The 20,967-nt window shown below is 34.1% G+C and overlaps 1 protein-coding gene across 1 annotated transcript in view; it reads right to left on the bottom strand.

Moving 5' to 3' along the window:
- LOC150075846 (carboxy-terminal domain RNA polymerase II polypeptide A small phosphatase 1-like) overlaps nt 1–20,967 on the bottom strand; it is an 82,652-nt gene that overhangs the window by 28,319 nt on the left and 33,366 nt on the right. The window contains exons 2-3 of the mRNA XM_090388163.1: nt 18,531–18,670; nt 12,697–12,798 (exon numbers count right to left, since the gene is read on the bottom strand). Coding sequence (XP_090244289.1) covers nt 12,697–12,798; nt 18,531–18,670 — 242 coding nt within the window. The remainder of the gene's footprint in view (nt 1–12,696; nt 12,799–18,530; nt 18,671–20,967) is intronic.

The following is a 20,967-nucleotide window of genomic DNA, read 5'->3' as shown; positions in this document are numbered from 1 at the left end:
TGATTGGTTTGTTAACCACTTTTGTCCTAAAGTAAAACGGTATTGTCAAAAAAACAACTTTGAAGAAAAAGCTCTTTTGTTGTTAGACAATGCTCCGGGACATCCTACTGATCTTAACACGTTGGACACATGCATTCCTGTCAAAGTTGTTTCTTCCAGCAAACACAACTTCCCTGATTCAACCATTGGATCAGGGAATAATAGCATCATTTAAAGCTTATTATCTGCGTCGAACATTAAGCAATTTAACTGAACTAGAGGATAAAGAGGAAATGACAGTTAAAACTTTTTGGAAAAACTCCACCATTAAAAACGCAATTGAAAACATTGATAGTTCTTGGAAAGAAGTCACTAAGAAATGCTTAAATGGAGTTTGGCGCAAAATATGACCAGAAGTTGTACTAGAAGAAGAAAATAACATCCAAGAAATTAGAAATGAAGTTATCCAGATGGCTCAATCAATAGGTTTCGAAAATGTCGATGAAGAGGATGTTAGAAATTTATTGAATGCAGAAGATGATGGTTTTTCAGTGGAAGATTTAGAAAACCTTGTTAGCAATGAAGACGAAGTTAAATAAGTTCCTGCCGAAAAAGTGTTAACAACCAAAGATTTAAAAAGGTGCTTAAATGACACTGAAAACGTTTTAAATTTTTTTAGTAAAAATGATCCTGATTTAGGAGGAAGTTTTATTGTTAAGCGATCTGTGTTAAATGCAATAACTCCGTATAGGCAATTGTTAAATGAAAGAGAAAAAAAGCATAAGCAATCAACTTTAGACTCATATTTTAAAATGTGATTTCACTTTGTATGTAAGTTGATTGTTTATTTAATAAAACTTTTCTTTGTTCGAAAAAAAAAGCTTTTCATTTTCTTTACGTAGGAACGTATCCCTATTCTGGCCATAATATTTTTACCTCTGAAAACGAAGTTTCGCTTAACGAAGTAATTTCGTGGAACGCATCCTATTCGTTATTCGAGGTATGCCTGTATATATATATATATATATATACATAAATAAATAAAATTCAAACGTTTATTCCATATAAGTGTTAACATCATTTTGACATACCCTATATATTCCTAATCTCCGAGCACTGCTACCTATATCAGTAATATACAACAATGTATATTTGCTGTAGGATCCTGAATCTTAAATGGGCTAAGAAAGATGCCTAATCTTCTTCTACCCTGCCCAGATCTGGGGCTTTCTCAGGACTTTAAAAGACGGCGCTGACTCTCTTTAAAAATTACAGGCTCCAAAAAAGCGATAAGTGTTTGCCTTTTTATTTACCTAATTGTTATTTTATATTGTACTTTATACGTAGTCTTATATTCATAGTTACGCTGGTTATTTTTATTTTAAATAAAGAGTTTTTGTAGATTACTACTTAATATACGTAAAATCATTATTTCGTTAGAATCTTGCAGCCACTGTTTTTGTGTAGAGTAGTAGGGAATTCAAATTTTTAATTGTTGTAACTAGACAGCTCTAACGTATAATTATATAGCGCAATACGCATCATTGCATTTAGGATTCTATTAGATAGCGTAGTATTGACAATTAATTAATTAAATTTATTGATCTTATCAATTTAAAATATCATGCCCCAGACTAGAGCAGCAAAGCAATGGGCACAAAGTGGCAGGAGTGCTGTGACTCGGGGGAGAACTGAGGGGGGAGATTCTCCAACACATCACAGCCTAAAAAAATGTGCAACTTGTGAAATGTTTGGCGAACTCTCTGGAACAGAACATGATATAGCCAAGGAGGATGTCTTTGTGTGTGCCAGGTGCAGAGAGTGTCTAGAAATTAGGCATCAACTCAGCGTTCTACTGGGCGTCTATGAGAGCTTGAGGTGTAGGGTAGATGCCCTTGAAGAAATTAATGAGAAGCCCGTGAAGCTCTCAGCTGCCCAATTCAACGCCAGAGTTCACTCCTGGACATCAAGCAACACAGCGGCAACCTCCAAGACAGAATGCGCTGGTCCCAAAGGAACTAGTTATTGTTGGTGACTCTATTGTCGGGGAGACGGGGAATATACTATGTAAAAAGGATAGATGGAACAGGACCAGGGTATGTCTGCCAGGGGCAAAAGTTGATGACGTTGTAAAGCATATAACAGCTAGGCCTCGCATAACGCGCGTTCGATTAACACTATTTGAAACATGATACCACTTTTCACTTTACATGATGCAAATTTCCAGTTAACGCGATCTTTTTTTTTTATGCGATAGTTGAAAACGATTTGAATCGCGCGTTAAGCTTACCGCGAGTCGTACGGTCAATAAACAAAAGTTTGCCTGCTGCCAGCCTTGGTGTGTTCCATCAACCATCGGAAGAAGACGTGTTTGTTTCCTGCTAATAAAGTCAATGCAGACTTGCATTTAAAAATTCAAATTTTTAAATGAGCCAGATGAAAATGTTACCGCGAAGGAGATAACGGTAAAAGAATTAGATGAAATCTTTCGTATCGCACAGAACCCCAAACAAAAGGTTTGACATTCTCTGCGATATTTATTTCGCCAGGGCCCAGAGAAGATTGTTGTCGGCTATCGGAAATTGATTGATGAAAAGAGAAAGTCAACACTGTTCAAATATTTCCGCAACAGTAATTTCTTCATTGTGTATTTTATGTCAGAGGTTCCCAAAGTTTCTCGGTTCACAGCACCTTTAATGTCTCAGTAATTTTTTCAAGGCGCACCCAAACCAAAAGAAATACCTAACAGTTTCCTTTAGTAGTTAAGTCCAAACAACTTAATAAGAAATGCTGAAACTGTGAACAACCTCGAGCTAGTAGTTCACGCGGTGTCCGACAGATGTCGAGTATTGCTGTGTTTCCTTCGAAAATTTAAAATATTGCCGGGTGCACAGTTTAAGAACTGCTGCTTTATGCAATAAACATTTAATTCCATAATTATTTTCATTATCTTTTACATTATATACAGTTAAAAAGTTATTTAAAAGGTATTTTTAAAATTCTTTATGGACATTCCAGAAGGTCAAGGACCAATTATAATTTTTCCTATTGGTTATTATATTCGATTAACGCGTTTCCGTTTTGCGGGATGTGCTCGCGGGCTGAATTAATCGCGTTAATCGAGGCCCGCCTGTATCATCTTTTAAGGGCACAAAAGGTGATATTGTTGTACACGTTGGCACCAATGACATTAAGAGTAGGAGATCTGCAGATTTACTTAACAAGTATAGGTCAATGTTGCAAAAAAGTTGTGAGTCAGGGTTAAATTTGAAAGTATCTGCAATTCTGACCAAACACGAAAGGAGGGAATACATGATGAGAGCCTGGTCAATCAATTCGGCCCTGGAGGAAATGTGCAAGGCTCAAGAGGTAGAATTTTTTTCAGCGTGGTCTGTGCTTGTTAACAGGAGAGACTGCTTCTACAGGGATGGGACACACTTAAATAGAAAGGGTGCAAGAATATTTGCTGATGCTATCGAGGCAGTGTTAGGTGGGTCGGAAAACTGCTAGCTTTGGGGGGGGGAATTCACAGACTAAAACTTTAAAAGTAGCCGCAGGCAGAGGTGAAGGTGCTTCTTGCACAACTTCTATTAGAATAAGTAGCGACCTGGAGCAAGGGGTGCTGTGGGTTTCAGGAACGGATGGCAGTCATCGTGAAACAGGTGGGTATATGGGATGTGTTACGGTAACTAATAATAAGGATTGGTATATGTATACTTGCATGTATACCAATTCTAGAAGTATAGTAAATCAATTTGTTGAATTTGAAGTGTTGGTCAAGACATCAAAGGTGGATATTGTTGGGATAGCAGAGACGTGGTGGCACACAGATATAACGAATGCAGAACTGAAATTTGGGGAGTACAATGTGTATACAGAAAGGATAGACAGGATAGGAAGGGAGGAGGTGTTATGCTGTTAATTAAGAAAAACACAAAATCGAAAGAAGTGCATCCAGTTGATGAACAGTGCACTGTTGAGTCAGTTTGGTGTGACATAAGCATTGTGAAAGCAAAAAAAAAGAGAAATAGAGTGGGCTAGTAAAACAGTACAGAGAAATAGAGTGGGCTAGTAAAACAGTATGTCTTATAATGGGGGATTTTAACTTCCCAGATATTGACTGGAACTTGTGGTTTGGTCACTCACACACTAGTAAGACTTTTGTGGATTTATTGGATGATTGTTTTCTGCAGCAGCATGTTCGAGAGGCAACCAGAGAGGGTAATACCCTTGAGCTGGTTATCAGCAGTGATCATTTGTGTATTAAGAATTTGCAGATAAAGGAACCACTAGGTGGCAGTGATCACAGTGTACTGATGTGAGATTTACTTAAAGATATAATTACCATCAGGGGTAAAGGAAAGGGTTTTTGCTTCCGTAAATGTCAGTACAGTGGGATCAACTGATGATGTTACCAACAGTAAATTCTAAGTGGGAAGCATTCAAGGAATTAATCGTGGATGCTACTAAAAGTTTCATACCTATTAAGAAATACTGTTCAAGGTTTAGGCCTAAATGGTTATCAAATGAACTAATGAGACTCACGGAGGAGAAGAAAAATGCATGGGATGCATATAAATTATCAAGCGACACAGAAGCCTATGGCAGATATAAGCTAGTCTGTAATCAGGTCACAAAGGAGGTTAGGCAGGCTTTGCCTGCCTAACCTCCTTTGTGACCTGATTACAGACTAGCAAAAGATGCTAAGAAAGATGCAAAAGATGCTTTTGCTAAGAAAAAAAAAAACTCTTTTCTTAGCAAAAGACGTTAAGAAAAACAGCAAGGATTTCTTTACTTATATAAACTCTAAAAGGAAGGGGATGAATCTGATTGGTCCACTTGATATTGATGGGTCCACTGTTGATGATCCTGCTCAGATAGCAAACAAACTGAATGAGTATTTTGCATCTACACTCACACATGAGGAGTTATTAAGGTTTGAAAATGGCAGAAGGTTATCAAATTGTAGCAGGGTGCTTAATGATTTTGTAATAACTGAGAGCAAAGTGGAGGAGAAATTGTTGAAGTTAAACTTAAGAAAGGAACCTGGGGTGGATGGGATCTATCCAGTTATTTTAAAGGAGGTGGCAAAGCAACTAAGCAAATGCTTAGCCGTAATTATGAGAGCATCCTTGGACTCAGGGGAGGTCCCCACGGAGTGGAGATGTGTAAATGCATCCTCAATTCGCAAAGGGGGATCGAAGGGTGACATGAGTAATTACAGACCAGTTAGTTTAACTTCTGTTCTGGGTAAAATAATGGAGTCACTGGTTAAAGATGCATTGCAGGATCATCTAGACAAGACTGCAGCAATAATTCAGACACAGCATGGGTTTGTTAAGGGAAAGTCTTGTCTGACAAATTTGATAGGATATTATGATGTGGTTACAAAGGAACTGGATGCAAAAAATAATTTTGATACCATATATTTGGATTTCAGGAAAGCTTTTGACACTGTTGCGCATGGAAGACTATTGTACAAATTGGAGCAGAATGGTATTAAGGGTAAGTTGCTTCAATGGATAAAAGGATGGTTGAGTTGGAGAAGACAGAGGGTGGTAATGAATGGGTGCTGCTCTTCGTGGACTAATGTCATTAGTGGAGTCCCACAGGGTTCGGTTTTAGGTCCTCTGTTGTTTTGTATATTTATCAATGATATTGATGAAGGTATATCAGGCTTAATGCAGATGATACAAAGCTCGGCAGGGTTCTTAATGACAGTAATGGCAGTGTGCTACTGCAACACGATCTAGATAATTTGGGCAGATGGGCTAAAAAGTGGCAACTGAAGTTTAACCTTGACAAATGCAAAGTACTGCATATGGGTAGAAGTAACCCCAAAGAAATGTACCAACTGTGTGGTACTACACTTAAGGTGGTAGAAAATGAAAGACCTGGGAGTAATTGTGCAGTCAGATATGAAGTTTTCTGAGCAATGCAGACAAGCTGCCAGGGCAGGTTATGGGGTTTTGTCAATGATATATAGGAATTTTTTGCTAGCTGGGAAAAGGAGGTGATTGTCCATCTGTATAAGGCAATGGTCAGGCCACGCCTTGAGTACTGCATACAGGTCTTGAGGCCTCATTTTAGGAAGGATGTAGATTTGCTTGAGCGTGTACAGAGAAGGGCAACAAGATTGGTGAGGGGAATGAAGGGATCCTCTTACCAAAAGAGGTTTAAGTTCTGCAAATTGTAGTGGCTGGAGACTAGGCACCTGCACAGTGATCTGATTGAGGTGTATAAGGCCTTGAATGCGTTGAGCACATTGAATTCTGATAGGATCCTTCCACTTGTTCAGATTACGAACCTAAGGGGGCATAAATTAAAATTAAGAAAAGGTAGATGTAGAATAGATGTGCGGAAATTTGCCTTTAGCCAGCGGGTGGTTAATTGCTGGAACAAACTTCCATCTGTCGTTGTAGAAGTTGATAGGTTAAATAAATTTAAGGAGGAACTGGACGAGCATTTGGAGGGAATGGTGTGATTTTTTTTTTCCTTTTCTGGCTGATGCTGCATAAGCTCATACACTTGCTTTCTTGTATCACATGTCACTACTACTAATTTCTTCTTTTGTTCACTGTTTTTCAGTAAAACATTAACTTTATGGTGAAACAATTGAGACAGCAGAATCAGGTCACAACATCAGGGATTCTGTTGGTGTTACAATTTCACCATCCCATCCCTGTCATTCACCAAAATTAACTTCAAGCTTTGATAGACTGCTAAAATCTGGTAATTACTCCCCAAACTCTGGAGTAAGGCTAATCAACAACCTTGATCTTGTTGATCCAGTGTACTCAAACTTGGGATCATTAAAGACTTATTACCTTGCTTTAATTTGTTTTAATTTGATTAAAATTAAAATTATTTAAATTAAGATTGTTTTAATTTGTTTGTTTTGCCTTACTTTACCTTATTAAAAGGTTCTACCTAAACATTTGTTTTTTCGTTTGTCTGGATTACACAGAATTTTAAAACTTATCATGGATACTGGATTCTGAGGCCTTTTTAACATTATTACTGTTATAATTCTAATTTCAGTATTTTTTTTTATAGATCTGATAATTTCACAACACATTTAGTTAACAAATTTCACTGAAAAAAATAAATAAATAAAATAATATACCATAAATTCCACAGAAGGAAACATGTAATTTTACACTATGAAGAGTAATTAAATTCATTATGGAACATAACTGTGCAATTCCCTAAAAATTGTATATTACCTATATACTAGGTTTATAAAAATTTTACATAATGGTATTAAAAAAATAAATAAAAAATAAAAAACCCCACCATCTCGGCAACACTGTTACCACATGTCAACAAGCAAATTCTTGAATTCCATGCAGAGATTTTTGCCTTTTTTCCCCTTCTCCATTATCAAACTGCAGTAAATCTTCAAAAGGATTAGGACCCTTTTGAAGATTTAACCCTATTATGATCCAGACCTCATTCTTTTAATGTTTCTGCATGCTGAATATTTATATATATTGTAAATTGCATCTTTGACCAGTTCACAACATATTCCAATATCGGAAACCCAAAGGTGATTTTTTGTAGTTGAACTCAACTGAATACAACTCTGCTTGATTTATTTTAATTTTACATTATTTTCCTCATGGTCAATAATACACTTTGTAAATATGAGTCTATTTTTGATTTTTATGACAAGTGGTATTATTCTTGGTGTATATAAAAAAAAAAAACCAGGCTATATTACTGCAACTGATAAACCACTTCAGGTGCACTGCTCAGTGGTACAGTTTACTGAAATTTGAGTTTTAGATTTAAAATTTGCCTTTCCACTACAGAACTGAGTAAGCTGAGGACTACCATAATACATTTTTTTTAAATTTAAAATATTAAGAAACTACAAAGAATTTGGAATGATGTAACTATAAGTGAAATGCTAGAATAGGCTTGCCTAATTTTTTATTCCAAATTTTTTTTTAAGCAAAAGCTTCAATCTATGGATAAGATACATAAGTTAATGCGTCATATCAAATCTCTACATATAAAAGAAAAAGGTTGCACAAAATGGCATCATTACAACATTTCACATTGCAAATTCCTTCATAAATCAGTTGTCCACTTCTCGTAGTTTGAACTTTGTTGTTCACTTTGAACAACTAATTCTTCTTGAGTAGAAAAGAGTATGATTATTTATTCTCAGTTGGGTGCCATCATGCAGATGGTAATAGCAAGCTTTTACTACAAATGCTTTTAAACTTTGCTTTTATATGTACAGATGTGATGCAATTCACTAAATTGTACATTGCATATTAATATTAGCCATACAGTGCAAGGAAGTCAGAGGCTTTTGCTACAATGGCAAAAAAATAAAATAAAAATAAATAAATAATAAAACAAAAACAAAGAATTAAAAAAATAATAATAAAAAGAAATAAAAAAAATTCCTTACAACAAAAATTCAACAAAGCCAATATTTTTACCCATTACTGCTATCATCATTATTACTGTATCATAAGTAAATACCAAAAATAATTTCTTTTTAATCCTTTAGTGGATGCAAAACTGGGAAACCTTAATTTTATTCCTAATTATCATATTACACTGTATAAGGTCATAAAAAGAAACAGTCTTGTTATTTAAAAAAATAAAAAAAAAACTGAGCAGCTAAGGGCCAAAAAGGAGAAGTGAGAGAAAAATGAAGGAAACCAAAATCCTATGGAAAGTTATCACAACAGCAAAATACCTATTTTGAAAGAAGAATTTCTATGGCTAAACTTTTGCAACTAAAAAATAATTAACAATGGAGATAAAAAGTAAATATCATACTGGAGGAATGCTAAAATTTAGTTACACGATTCTAACAGATTCATAAATTCATAAGTTTTACTGTTTTTGGTATATTAGATACACCAATGTGCCAGCCAATTGGTTAAATCAAGTTTTTCAAATTTAGAATTTCACACACCAGAAAAACATCACATACTTCCTTGAATGGCTTGCCAGATATGAATAGCATAGCCAATGATGATAGTGTTCAGTTTATTGACAAAATGAAAAATCATTTTGTATTTATATTCACATATGAAGAATGTCTTTAGGGATGGGAGTAGAAGTATAACAAGTTATAACTGGAGCTAAATGATTTTTTGATAACTGAGAAGAAAGTGGAGAAGAAATTGTTGAAGCTAAAAGTAAATTAGGCATATAGATTGGAGGTGTACAAATGTTTCATGCTCAATGCTGATGGGATTCTTCCTCTAGCTCAGAAAAATCACCTGAGAGGGCATAAATTCAAATTGAGGAAAGACAGATGTAGGATAGACGTGCGGAAATTTGCCTTTAGCCAGCGGGTGGTTGGTTGGTGGAACAGACTGCCATCCCTTGTGGTGGAGGTTGATAGCCTAAATAAGTTTAAGGCTCAGCTGGACAGGTATTTTGAACGAACAGAGGGGTGAAGTGGAAGTGGGTTTTTTTTTTTTTTTTTTGGCTGATGCTGCATAAGCTTGCTTTCTTGCATCAAATGCCTCTACTAATGCTAATGTTTCTTCTATTCACAAAGGGAGATCAAATGGTGAAGTGAGAAATTACAAACCAGTAAGCTTAACTTCTGTTCCAGGAAAAATAATTGAATCAGCAGTTAAAAGAATACTGCAGGATATTTGGCAGGAAGGCAGTTATATAGAAATTAGCATTGATGTGTTACAGGGAGAACTTGTCTGATTAGCTACTAAGACACAGTAACAAAGCAAGGATGCAAAAAATAATCTTGACATCACATACGTAGTAGTGGGCATAACTGAATGACTCATAATTCAAATAATCAATTACAGTAAGTCCCGACTTAAGGTCCAGTTACATAACTTCGACTTACATATATTTTTTTTTTTTTAGGATTGTAAAATTTAAAACAATAGAAATAAAATAAAATAAGCAATCAATAACAACGAACACAGCACACATAAGTGAGATACAAAGTAACAAGTTTAAACAATAGGAATGAAGAGAAGAATATGAAAATTGTGCGCTTTAGTAAAATATGACACGCATGAGGTGATAATAGTGTGTTTCTGCCTTAACCCTGTGAAGTTCTTTACAGAATAGTTCATTTTGACTGTTATCATGGTGCCGACAAAGAGGATTGAGCAATTGTTCAGTATAGCATGTAATTTCCATATTGGCCTGGCCACAATCTTAAATTCGGTATCTTTAAAGAATCTGTAAAGCTGCTTGTGCCACTGTTCAATGTATGGGACAGAAATAAAGTATTTTCTGATGTTACTATTGTTGGTTGGTGAAATTTTTTTGTATCCTATCCTCAGCTTGTACCCCAATTTGATTTATTGTAGTAGCAAGGGGGTAACCCCTGTTTAAGAACCTGCTGGTTAATATCTGTATTTCTGAGTCTAAAGCAGATTCCGTAGATACACTACGAAATCTGCTTTTTGAATATTTATTAGGCATTGATTAAAGATAATAGACCTTTTGTAGATGAACGGGTGATAGCTGTTAAATTGGATTTTATTCACGTCCCGAGTAAGCACAAAATTTAGAAAATTTAATGACTTAGTATCCATATTTTCCCTTTCCAATGTAAAATTGAGTCTAGGATGAATATTATTAAATGAATGTAAAATGCCTTGAATAGTGCTACTATTAGTAATAACCAGAAAATCATCTAAATACCTCTCGTAGTATGTGAGAATGGGTAGAAAAGACATCACATGTATACGCTCAATCAACAATTGAGAATATACATTTCATGCCTTTCCTATGGATTATAAAGAAAGCTTCTTTATATATATATATACACACATGTATCACAACATCAATAAATTACTTAATGCTATGATGTTATCGTCTGTTGTGTTCACGCACCAATCAGTACATAGTCTGTAATGCCTACATGTCAATTAATATACCATTCTCGACTTCTACTGCCACTACCGATGATGTGCACAGTCTGTTTACTGAGAATGCAGGGAGAAACTGCAATAGTGGCAAACCAATTTGCCTGGAAAGTTTCCCATAGTTTGCTGTGGTTCTCGTGTTGGCTTTCTTTACCTTCGCCAAAAATTTTCTTCATCTCTTTTTATTTACTGAAAAGGAGTAACTACATTCAATAAACATGTAAATTACTGAATTTTATTTGCCATCCAGCTCATTCTCCTGTCCTATCTATGACTTTTTTTCTGAGTAACTTGTGGTAGCATACTGCAGGAGATTATGGCGAAGGTTCTTGTCACCATAAAGGTTCACCTTCCTTATGTGCTATGACCACATTTCATGGCAAATTTTTACAACTTACTGCACTCATCAGTAACAACAAAATGATGTGATTTTTTAACCATCACCATAAGAGGAAGTTTAACTTTGTTCCTCTTTGTAACATATCATCCCCTTGGGCTGTTAAAATTTCCTAAACCAGTATGACTTCTTAATTTCAATTAGGGCTGTTTTACACATAAAAAGTTGGCTGCTATACTCTCCAATGACTGATACTGCACTGTCAGGGCAATAAATTGTGACCAGCAAATCTGAATAAATTTAAGGATGGATTAAATGAATTATTAGAGGGGGGACAAGGTGGATAAGTTTCTTTTTTCTCTGATGCTGTATAAGCTTGCTTCCTCACATCATTTGCCACTACTATAGATTCACATCTTGGTGAATAGAATCATGTTACTAATGTAAAATAGGTAACATCATTTATGTCTTTGCTTTCATCCAGAGTTAGACTAAGAGCATTATACTTCTTCAGATATTTTTTTACCTGCTCATCTACATTTTAAATTGTGTGACTTACATGACATCATCACTTCATGCCTAGAGCAGAATTTCCCTAATTTTAACCAAAATATCACTAATTCTGAAAATTTTAAATGATTTTCAGAGCACTTTTTGTATAATGGCCAACTTCATTGGGCATTATACAAAAGAAGTCTTTTGCAGCTTGATTTTTTTTTTTTTTTTGATAAATTTAACTAAATTTTTTTGTTTTTGATAAGTCACAATACATTTCTTATATGTTCAGCTCTATTTTCATTATCCAAGTGGAACAAGATACTTAATAGGTTATGCGGATGAATAAATATCTAAAAAGAAGAGCACACAAAACTGCATAGAGATGAACATTAATGCAATTATTTGTGGATTAAAGTCATTACACAGAAAGTAAAAATGGGAAGGGATGATCTGATATTTTGGGAGCTGCTTTGCTCCCAAAATCCCATCTTCTGAAGCTTAAAGAGACCAATTTTAGTTAATCATCTTGTCAACGTCTTGAAATCTCTTAACATTTAATTTTTACATTCCTTATGGAGAAAGTTAGAAATATTTTTATTTTGCATGCATAGAAAATATCACCATTTGTATTAACACTATTACTTAACAGGTTTATTTGATTTACAATAAAATAGAAGTGGGGATGCCCCATGAGTATTTGTCTGTTTCGAGAAACATTCAACACAGCAGAACTTGACAAGATACTGGATATACTTAGACAAGATACTGGATATACTTAATTCTCACTTCGTACTCAGTCAAATCTGCTACTAATAAGAAAAATTAGTCTTATACCTGCTTTATTGACTCTGATGCAAGTTCATGTGCGCGCGCGCGCACACGCACACAACTCAGATAGTCTAGGCATATGGTCTAGGTCAATGCCTAGACTATCTGAATGAATTAAATTTCTGAATCATAACCAACTTGAATATGCATAAATATATACATTTAGCTTACCTTAAAAGAACTGTGAACTAAAGTTTCATCTAAATCAACAACTAGGCATATCCTGTGCACATCCTGATGTTGTACCTGAGGCAGGAGTGGTTTCCCCTCAAACTAAGAACAAAATGTTAATATCAAGAATTAACATGAAATCTCAATGTTTGCAGAAAAAAAAGAGAAAATTATTTTGCTATAATGTTTTCTGTATTTTCATGTATAACTGAAATATTAAGTAAATTTGAGCCTACTAGCAATTTCAATTTTACTAAGAAAAAACATGATACACATTATGATCTACAAAAGTATGGGAAAATAGCAGATTAAAGAAATTATTCATTCTAAAAATTTTACAAATACAACTTTTTCGTAATAAAAATCCATAAGAATTTTTAATACAAAAAAAAAAAAATTGTGATACAGTATCTTAGAACAAATGCTAAACATCTGTATACTATACTACTAAAAAACAAATATTATATTAGGTTAATTTTCAATTTACTGAAGGAAAAATTGAGTGAAAAGCTGAGTTTATGAAACCTCCTTCATCCTTAGCTTTTATTCTACATGGTTTCTTTCTCTAATTCTCATTTCTGGGGCATGCATTTTTTTGTTGTTGTTATTTGGTTTTTAGGAGCATTAGCAACTAAGGCCATATTGCTCCGAGATATGCGGTGGTCATTTCCTGACCTTTCCGCATCCTCCGTATTTGGTGGTGACGGGCTCGAACCCCGGTCTAATCAAGAAGCGTGTGCTACGCACTGCTGCTCCTTCCCACCTGGCTACGGAGGCGCCTGCATTTTTTTGTACATGGTGCTTTAACATCAAGCCTCACTCCCATACATCACCAGACTTGTCACTTTTATACCTTCCTTACAGTCCCACTGGTACTTTGTCAAAAAACATCCAGTCACTTCTGTCAACATCCACCTTGCTGCTATTCTGGCTGACATTTTTCCTCTACCCTTTCTTCACTCTATCACCAATCATAAGTATTTAGAACTTTTGATTTTAACTGAGACAAAAATTTATATATTCAAATCCACCAATAAAAATTTCCATTTCTCAGTTGCAGAACGGTTGTGGAAATTTGGGCAAATGAAGTGGGTCAAAAGTTTTCTTTTCTTTTTTCTGCTGGTGCTATAAAAGCTTTGCTTTCTTACATAATTTTACCAATGCTAGTACTAATTATTTCTCTGCTAACTACTGAGATTGATTCATTCATTCATTCTGTTTCTCCTGCTCATCCAGCTCTCCTTCAGCCTATTCCACTCCACATACTCCTGTCTTAATTACATTTACCTTAAATTTCTTATTTAATGTAATCATCCTCCATCCATTCACTCTTCTTCTAATTCTTCATATTCATACAATTTTCACCAAGACTTCCTTCAGCATATACTACTAAGTATATGCAGAAGGCAATATCTTCCTGCACTACTTTGGTTCCTTCATGTAACATAAAAATGAACAGGTAAGGGCCTGGCACTGATCCCTGGTATATTTCAACTATGATATTAAAGCAATGGGATTGCTCAATAGGTGTCATCCTTGTTTACATGCCCATTACCATTAACATATTTCTATGGAAGTCCCTTTTCTATTATTACCTCTGTCGTGGGACTCCATATGGCTTTTCTCGGTCCAGGAATGACATGTGTGAATCCTTTGTTTCTCTCTGCATTTACTATAACTCTATTCTCATGATAATTCCGAACTGATTTTCTACCACAATACTCTTCCTTCTAATCCACTTGTCAATTATTCTTTAATAGATCTTTAGGGCCTGGCTAGTAATTTGATGCTTTGGTAATTACTATATGCTGTTCATTCTAACTTCAATCCTGAATAAACAAATATATATCATTAAGTAATGTTCTGATTGGTCAGCTGCTAAAACATATACTGATAATCTGGCAAGTTAACCAATGAGTGCTTTATTTGATGACATGTTGTTATTTGGTTTTTAGGAGCATTAGCAACTAAGGCCATATTGCTCCGGGGATATGCGGTGGTCATTCCCTGACTTTTCTGCATCCTCCGTATTTGGTGGTCATGGGTTCGAACCCTAGTCTAATCAAGAAGCGTGTGCTACGCACTGCTGCTCCTGCCCACCTGGCTACGGAGGCGCCTATTCGATGACATGTATTAGTTTATGTCAGGAATAAAGTTAGAGCGAATAGCGTGTATGAATTTGTGCATGCACTTGTATTACTAGTGCATGCCTTAATTTTGCAACTTTCTTTTTCATTATTCTCTTTATTCTGCACCTTATCCTTCCTGTATTTCAATGTTTTTTCGTTGAAGACTTTTTTTTTTTTTTCTTCTTCTTGATTCCACCACAGTTTCTTCATCCCCCCTTCTTTCCTATAACTCCCAGTATCTTTGCAGCTTTCTTCACTATAAACTCTGGCACCATTTCCTGTTCTTCATTCATATCATGCTTCCAGTTCTCCAATTTTTTTACTCATGGATCCACTATCTCTTTATTTCCAAATTCCAGTAATGAATCACCATTTCATCACCAGTTAAAATTCTTGAAATAAACTCTCGTGGATCTGCATCATGCATGAGTAAATTTTCCTCGCAAATTTGAATCCTACTGTTTCTGAAGATGTGCGAAAATTATTAGCACCAAGTAAGAAATGATCAAGTTCATTCTCATTCATTCTCAAGTTCAAATGATCAAATTACATTCTCTGGCAATCTTAGACACTTTAATGTCTTTCCAACCCGCCCCCCCCCATACACAACCAGGTCTTACATTTTTTTTCGCATTTCTGGAATTGTTACTTTCTTTAGTTATCCTGAGTGTGTGTGTTGGGGGGGGGGAATTCATCTATAAATTCTTGATTTCACGTATACGGCTTAGGCTGAAATTTTATCTAGTATTCAAGAGAGAGAGAGAGAGCTTTCGTGCATTCACAAATAATTTTTGGTCCATTTCTTTCTTTAATCAAAAATTTGAAGATGGTCTGATCTTGCAATTTCATGTTTAAAGTAGCAAACCCAAAGGTTGGCTACTTTAAATCTCTTCTGTTCTTCCATACTTCATTGTACGGTCAGACTTGCAACAAATAAAACACAAATATTTATGAGAGAATGATAAAAATAGTTTTTAATATATCAAGAAATTTTATAGTCAAGGTAACGTATTTAATGTTCTTCATAATAAGGAAACTCAATGCATCAACTTCTTAATAAAATTGAAAAAAAAAAAAAAAAAAATGTTTAGACCATGATACAGACCACATGGAGTCAGAAGAAGCTAAAGAGAATTACTACTTTTTGTGCTTGTGCATGATGACCATTCAGCTACCATAGTATTTTTCTTCTACTAAGAAATCAATTCAAGTCTATTGGATGATGCTGTTTTTTGACACTCAGCATACTGCCACATTTTATGTTTGACCAGGCTCCAATCAAACAGTGGCTCTCTAGGTTGTGGTTTTGGATAAACTTTATGAACTGATTATTTTCTAGTTAATTCATAAGAGAATGGGAGATCGATAAATTTAGCATGTTTTATTACCATCAGACACACGGCTGCCATTTGTTGCTAGCTTTTTTCATGTACCCATCATTTTTTGTGTAAACATTTGTATGCTTTACTGTTAAATTTCGATTATGAGGATCTTAAGGTAAAATAATTGGCCCTCAGTCTTCAGTGGAAAGAGAACGATTCTTTACTCATTCAATAAAAATTGAATGCAGTAAAACACACAAATTATATTTGTTTTGGAGAGGGTAATCCAACATTTTAATTAGTGCTCTGCAAGCAATGTCCAGGTGTTTTCAATATGTTTAACTAAAAATTAGCACTTATCTAAATTTTGATGCATTTTAAAATAAAAGAAATTATACTTAATAAATCTATACTAAAAACAAACTCTCATGATGCTATTAATTTTAATTATTTTGTTTCTAGTCACAAAGATAATGTTTTTTTTTTTGCAGAGAAAGTGAATGAATAAATTAAAGTTTATTAGATAGTATAAACCAGATAGTATTTATTAGATAGTATAAACAAGAGCTGTGATGCTCAATACATTCTATGTTGATTTCAATATTTGCAAAAGAATAAGAGAAGTTTACCTCAATATTATACGCAGAACACTTCTGTAATTGTTTTCAATGTTTAAATCTAATTTTTACAGTAATGTTAATATTCGTTTTAATTTCTGGAGAGTATCATACGGAAGTGTTCTACGTATCATACTGAGGTAAACTTCTTTTACAAATATTAAAGTTTATTATAGATATATATATAGGTTCAATCAATTTCTTACTCATTCCCAAGTTCCATTACTCAAATAACAGTAGAAAAAATTTATGTAATCAGTCAAAAAAATGAATTAATAACATTTTTAATATTTTCACCAGCTCTATCTACATATATCATTTTAAGCTTAAATGAAGATTTGTACAAATGTTAAAAATCTTAATAAAGTTTGAACTAATGTGAGAAATTACTCAAGTTTGCCCCTCAGTTAATATAACAAGGCTGGGCAAATGATTGCTAGTTTATTCAGTCTATAGACAACGGGACTATAAAAATTACAAGTGAATCAGTAAGTGCTCTGAAGTAATTGTCTCTGCTTACTACTACCTAAGAAAAAGTTGTTTCATCACATTCTCCATTGTACACAAGTTATAGTAGGGAAATATTCAAAATTTTTTATTGTTAAACAATGTTTGTTATATGTTTGAATCAATATAAGTTCTGTTTTTTTTGAGTTTAACTATAATTGTTATCTATACTAGAAAATAAATTAATTTACTGATCACGGCACAGTTTTCAATAAATTTCAATTAATTTCCATTCAATATGCAAAATTAAATAATGTTCCATATAGGGCCAGAGTTGGTCTTTCATTTAGGTGTAAGTAAAAATGGATGCAAGTTGAATCTATTGTAATGGTTTTGGCATGGGCCCAGGAAGTACAACTACCCAAATGGTAGTTTACGCAAGTTTTCTACTTTTGTGCTTTTCAAATTTAACCTTGGATTTATTAAAAATATTATGTTTACAACTACTAGCTGACCCAGATTATTTTATTACTTGGGCAACAAACATAAGATAGATGATGATGAAAAATTAAAAGCTACTGTACAATCCAACAACTAGATTCTGTCAACAGCGCAAACATGCTGCCAGGACAGTACAAAGTGTTTTATCTATGGTGTACAGAAATTGTTAGAAAAAGTTCATTGTGCCATTATATAAAATATTGGCTAGGTTACTCTTAAATACTGTATACAGGTTTGAAAATGTCATTTCAGGAAGTGATGTAAATCAGCCGGAAAAGGTGCAGAAAAGCCAAAGGTCAGTTATTAGGGAAAAAAATATATTCCTATAGAGACAGAGACATCAGTTTTTGTGGATTACAAAGTCTCACAATCAGATGTCTGCATGGGAACCTGATCAAAGTATTTAAGGTTTTGAGAGGTCTACATAAATAATGAGGATTTTTTTCTTTCTTTTATGGAAGCACAAACTAGAGGACATATTTAAATTTGGGAGGATACTGAACATAAGATACTGTACACTGAATATAAGAAAAGATTTTCTTTCAGCAAAATGTTATTAAATGTTTCGATTACTTTCCACCTAATTAGGTAAAACTACAGAACTTATGTAAATTCAAGGAAGGTTGGACAGATACCTTGATGAAATCAGATGACTAGTACGTTTCTAAGACTGAACACCAAATAACCCTCGCTTCCTCTTATTTTGTCTTTGTTAATAGTAACGTCCCTCTTGCAACCCCCCCCCCTCACAAGTTAAAGTTCATTATAGTTATAAAATGTTTTTTTTTAAATTTTTGAAATCCATCCAGAAAGCTTACCTTTCTTGTTAAATCTACGAAGTGTAAAACATTTGCATCTTGTTTATAGCAGACAGTATTTTGGTCTCTAGAATTTCTTCCAAAACAACATAGTAATGTATTTAGAAGACCTTTCTGCCGGGGTTTCTTAACATGGAGCCCTACAATCACAAACAAAATATATGTAAGAAATCTAATATAATAATAAAAAAAGATTTCATTAAGGATATATTAAATACGATTCAGAATAATATGGTAAAAATTAACAATCTTCCCATAATCCTTCAACAACTACAGCAAATTATTTTAGGTAGTAAATCATAATAATCTGCCAGTATTTACTGCATACTAGAGATTTCTGATTTACTCACTCTTCCACCATAATAAAATGAGAGATAATGAAACTATCTAGGAAAGTTCTCACCAGACAACCATGAGTCACTTCAAGTAAGAGTCAAAGTAATCAAGGTCATGAAGCATCAGTGTATGGCGTGTATATTAATATTAGCTGTGTGTATTGTAGGCCAGTCAGCATAGACATGAAATATATAGCCTAAGTGAATATATAACTCCGCCAAACTCTATGCACAAGAGCTGTGTCTGTGAGATGTTTCATTGTAATTCAGGACACTATATATATAGATGGTGCTACAGATTTAATCTGGACAGTATTTAGTGACTTACCATAAAGCTTTCTTTCTTTGGTTCTTCACAGTTCTCAACTTGTTAAATAATCTGTAGTTGAGGCTGTCATAGTATAGAAGTTCCTCAACCAGCTCTATGGCAGTTAGTATTAAAATAGTTATGATTCAAGGAAGCACTCTTTATTTGTATCTGGAAAAAAAAAAAAAAAAAAAACTAGAAAAAAAAGTGACTCTGCCTTGGCCACCATGGCAGATAATTTATTCCAGTGATCTATAACACACTGCTCAAAGTAAAAACTTTGAGAGATCCAGCCTTCTGTTATCCCTAAGATTTTATATTTGTGATCCCAGTTCTTGTTTCTCCTATCAGTGAAAATACACATTCTGTTCATTTTACTGATCTCCTTTGGGGCTTTATATACCTTAATCTGGTCCCCACACCAAACACGATGTCTTGTTACCAAGCTTTGCAGTCTGCATATCCTAAGCTGCTACTTGTATGGACACCAATTAGAAGCTCTTACCAATCTAGTGCCTTCCTTTGAACTTTCTTTCTAGATCTGTCTTTCTTTAGGTTTGAGTTTGATTTGGGTTTTCTCAGCCCATCAACAAGTAAGGCTACAATGTGCCAAAACTAGGTTATATAAAAGGAATATACATGAGGCAAGGCATGAAATCTGTCAGATATTTGTGTATATTAATATTCATTAATATTTGATGTTTTTAATCCTCAATCAAGGGCAACATTAGTAGTATCATTCAACAACATATAATCATAGGTCACTATGTCTAAAGGTGTTTATGGTGTAAAGATAAAAATATATAAACAGATATAAAAAAATTATGAATATAAGTAAGTATTAAAGGTATATTTTAAATAAAACTAAACAGGTTTACAGATTTTAGGTAACTAAAAACTGTCTACAGGTGTAACCTTCAAATCTGAACCCAATACAGAGAGGGACAATGATATCGCTTTTCCTATTTGTGGGTCCTATAACTCACAGATAGGACCACAAAGTGCCTTCCTAGCCACCTACTCAGACTGCATAGTAAATTAAAAATGAATAATCTGATTACCACTTGCCCTCCCAACTTTTTTTTTTTTTTGTTGTTGTCCTGAACCATTTTAATCCTTTCCAAGTTAAAAATAACTCCTGGGATTTCTATATTATGTGATATTGCTCATTTCAATGAAACTTATTGGTCTCAGAGAAATGAAAAATACCCGCACATCTTTATTTAAGACTCATAAAATATACAATACAGCCATCCCCCGATTTGCACGGGAGGGTTACATTCTGGGAAAACACCACGCAGTCCAAAACACAGTTTATATCACATAATGAGGATTCTATACCTGAACACAAAAAACAAAAAAAAAAAAGTGCAAAAAAAATTAAATTGAAAAAAAAAAAAAAAAAAAAAAATTGTTTTCATTTGGTAAGAAGAAGAAGAAAAAAAAAAAAATTTAGAAACATGTCTATAAAATTAATCTTGCTAATACCTCTAGATTTTTAATCTAAATTCATTGCTTCTTCATCGCTGTTTTCCTGTGATAAACTTGCAGACAGTATCTGGCACCTCTTGAAAATAATTAAAATTATTTGCTTAGAAGCACACTATGCTGTTTTTCTCTATAAATTTCTTCATAAGGAACTAAATCTAATGATAAAGTTCTGCAAAAATTTAAACTCCTCTCCAAATTAGGATCCATATCCAAAAGCTTCTTGGCTAAGCTGATTTGCAAGTCTTAAAAACTCAGTCTTTTAGTGGTCAAAATTTTGTGTGCAGCTTCTTTTTTATCATTTTTG

Source organism: Mastigoproctus giganteus, chromosome 13 (assembly GCF_048544385.1).
Source record: "Mastigoproctus giganteus isolate SK-2022 chromosome 13, ASM4854438v1, whole genome shotgun sequence".
NCBI lineage: Eukaryota > Metazoa > Arthropoda > Arachnida > Uropygi > Thelyphonidae > Mastigoproctus > Mastigoproctus giganteus.
This window is presented reverse-complemented; position numbering and strand designations above follow the sequence as displayed.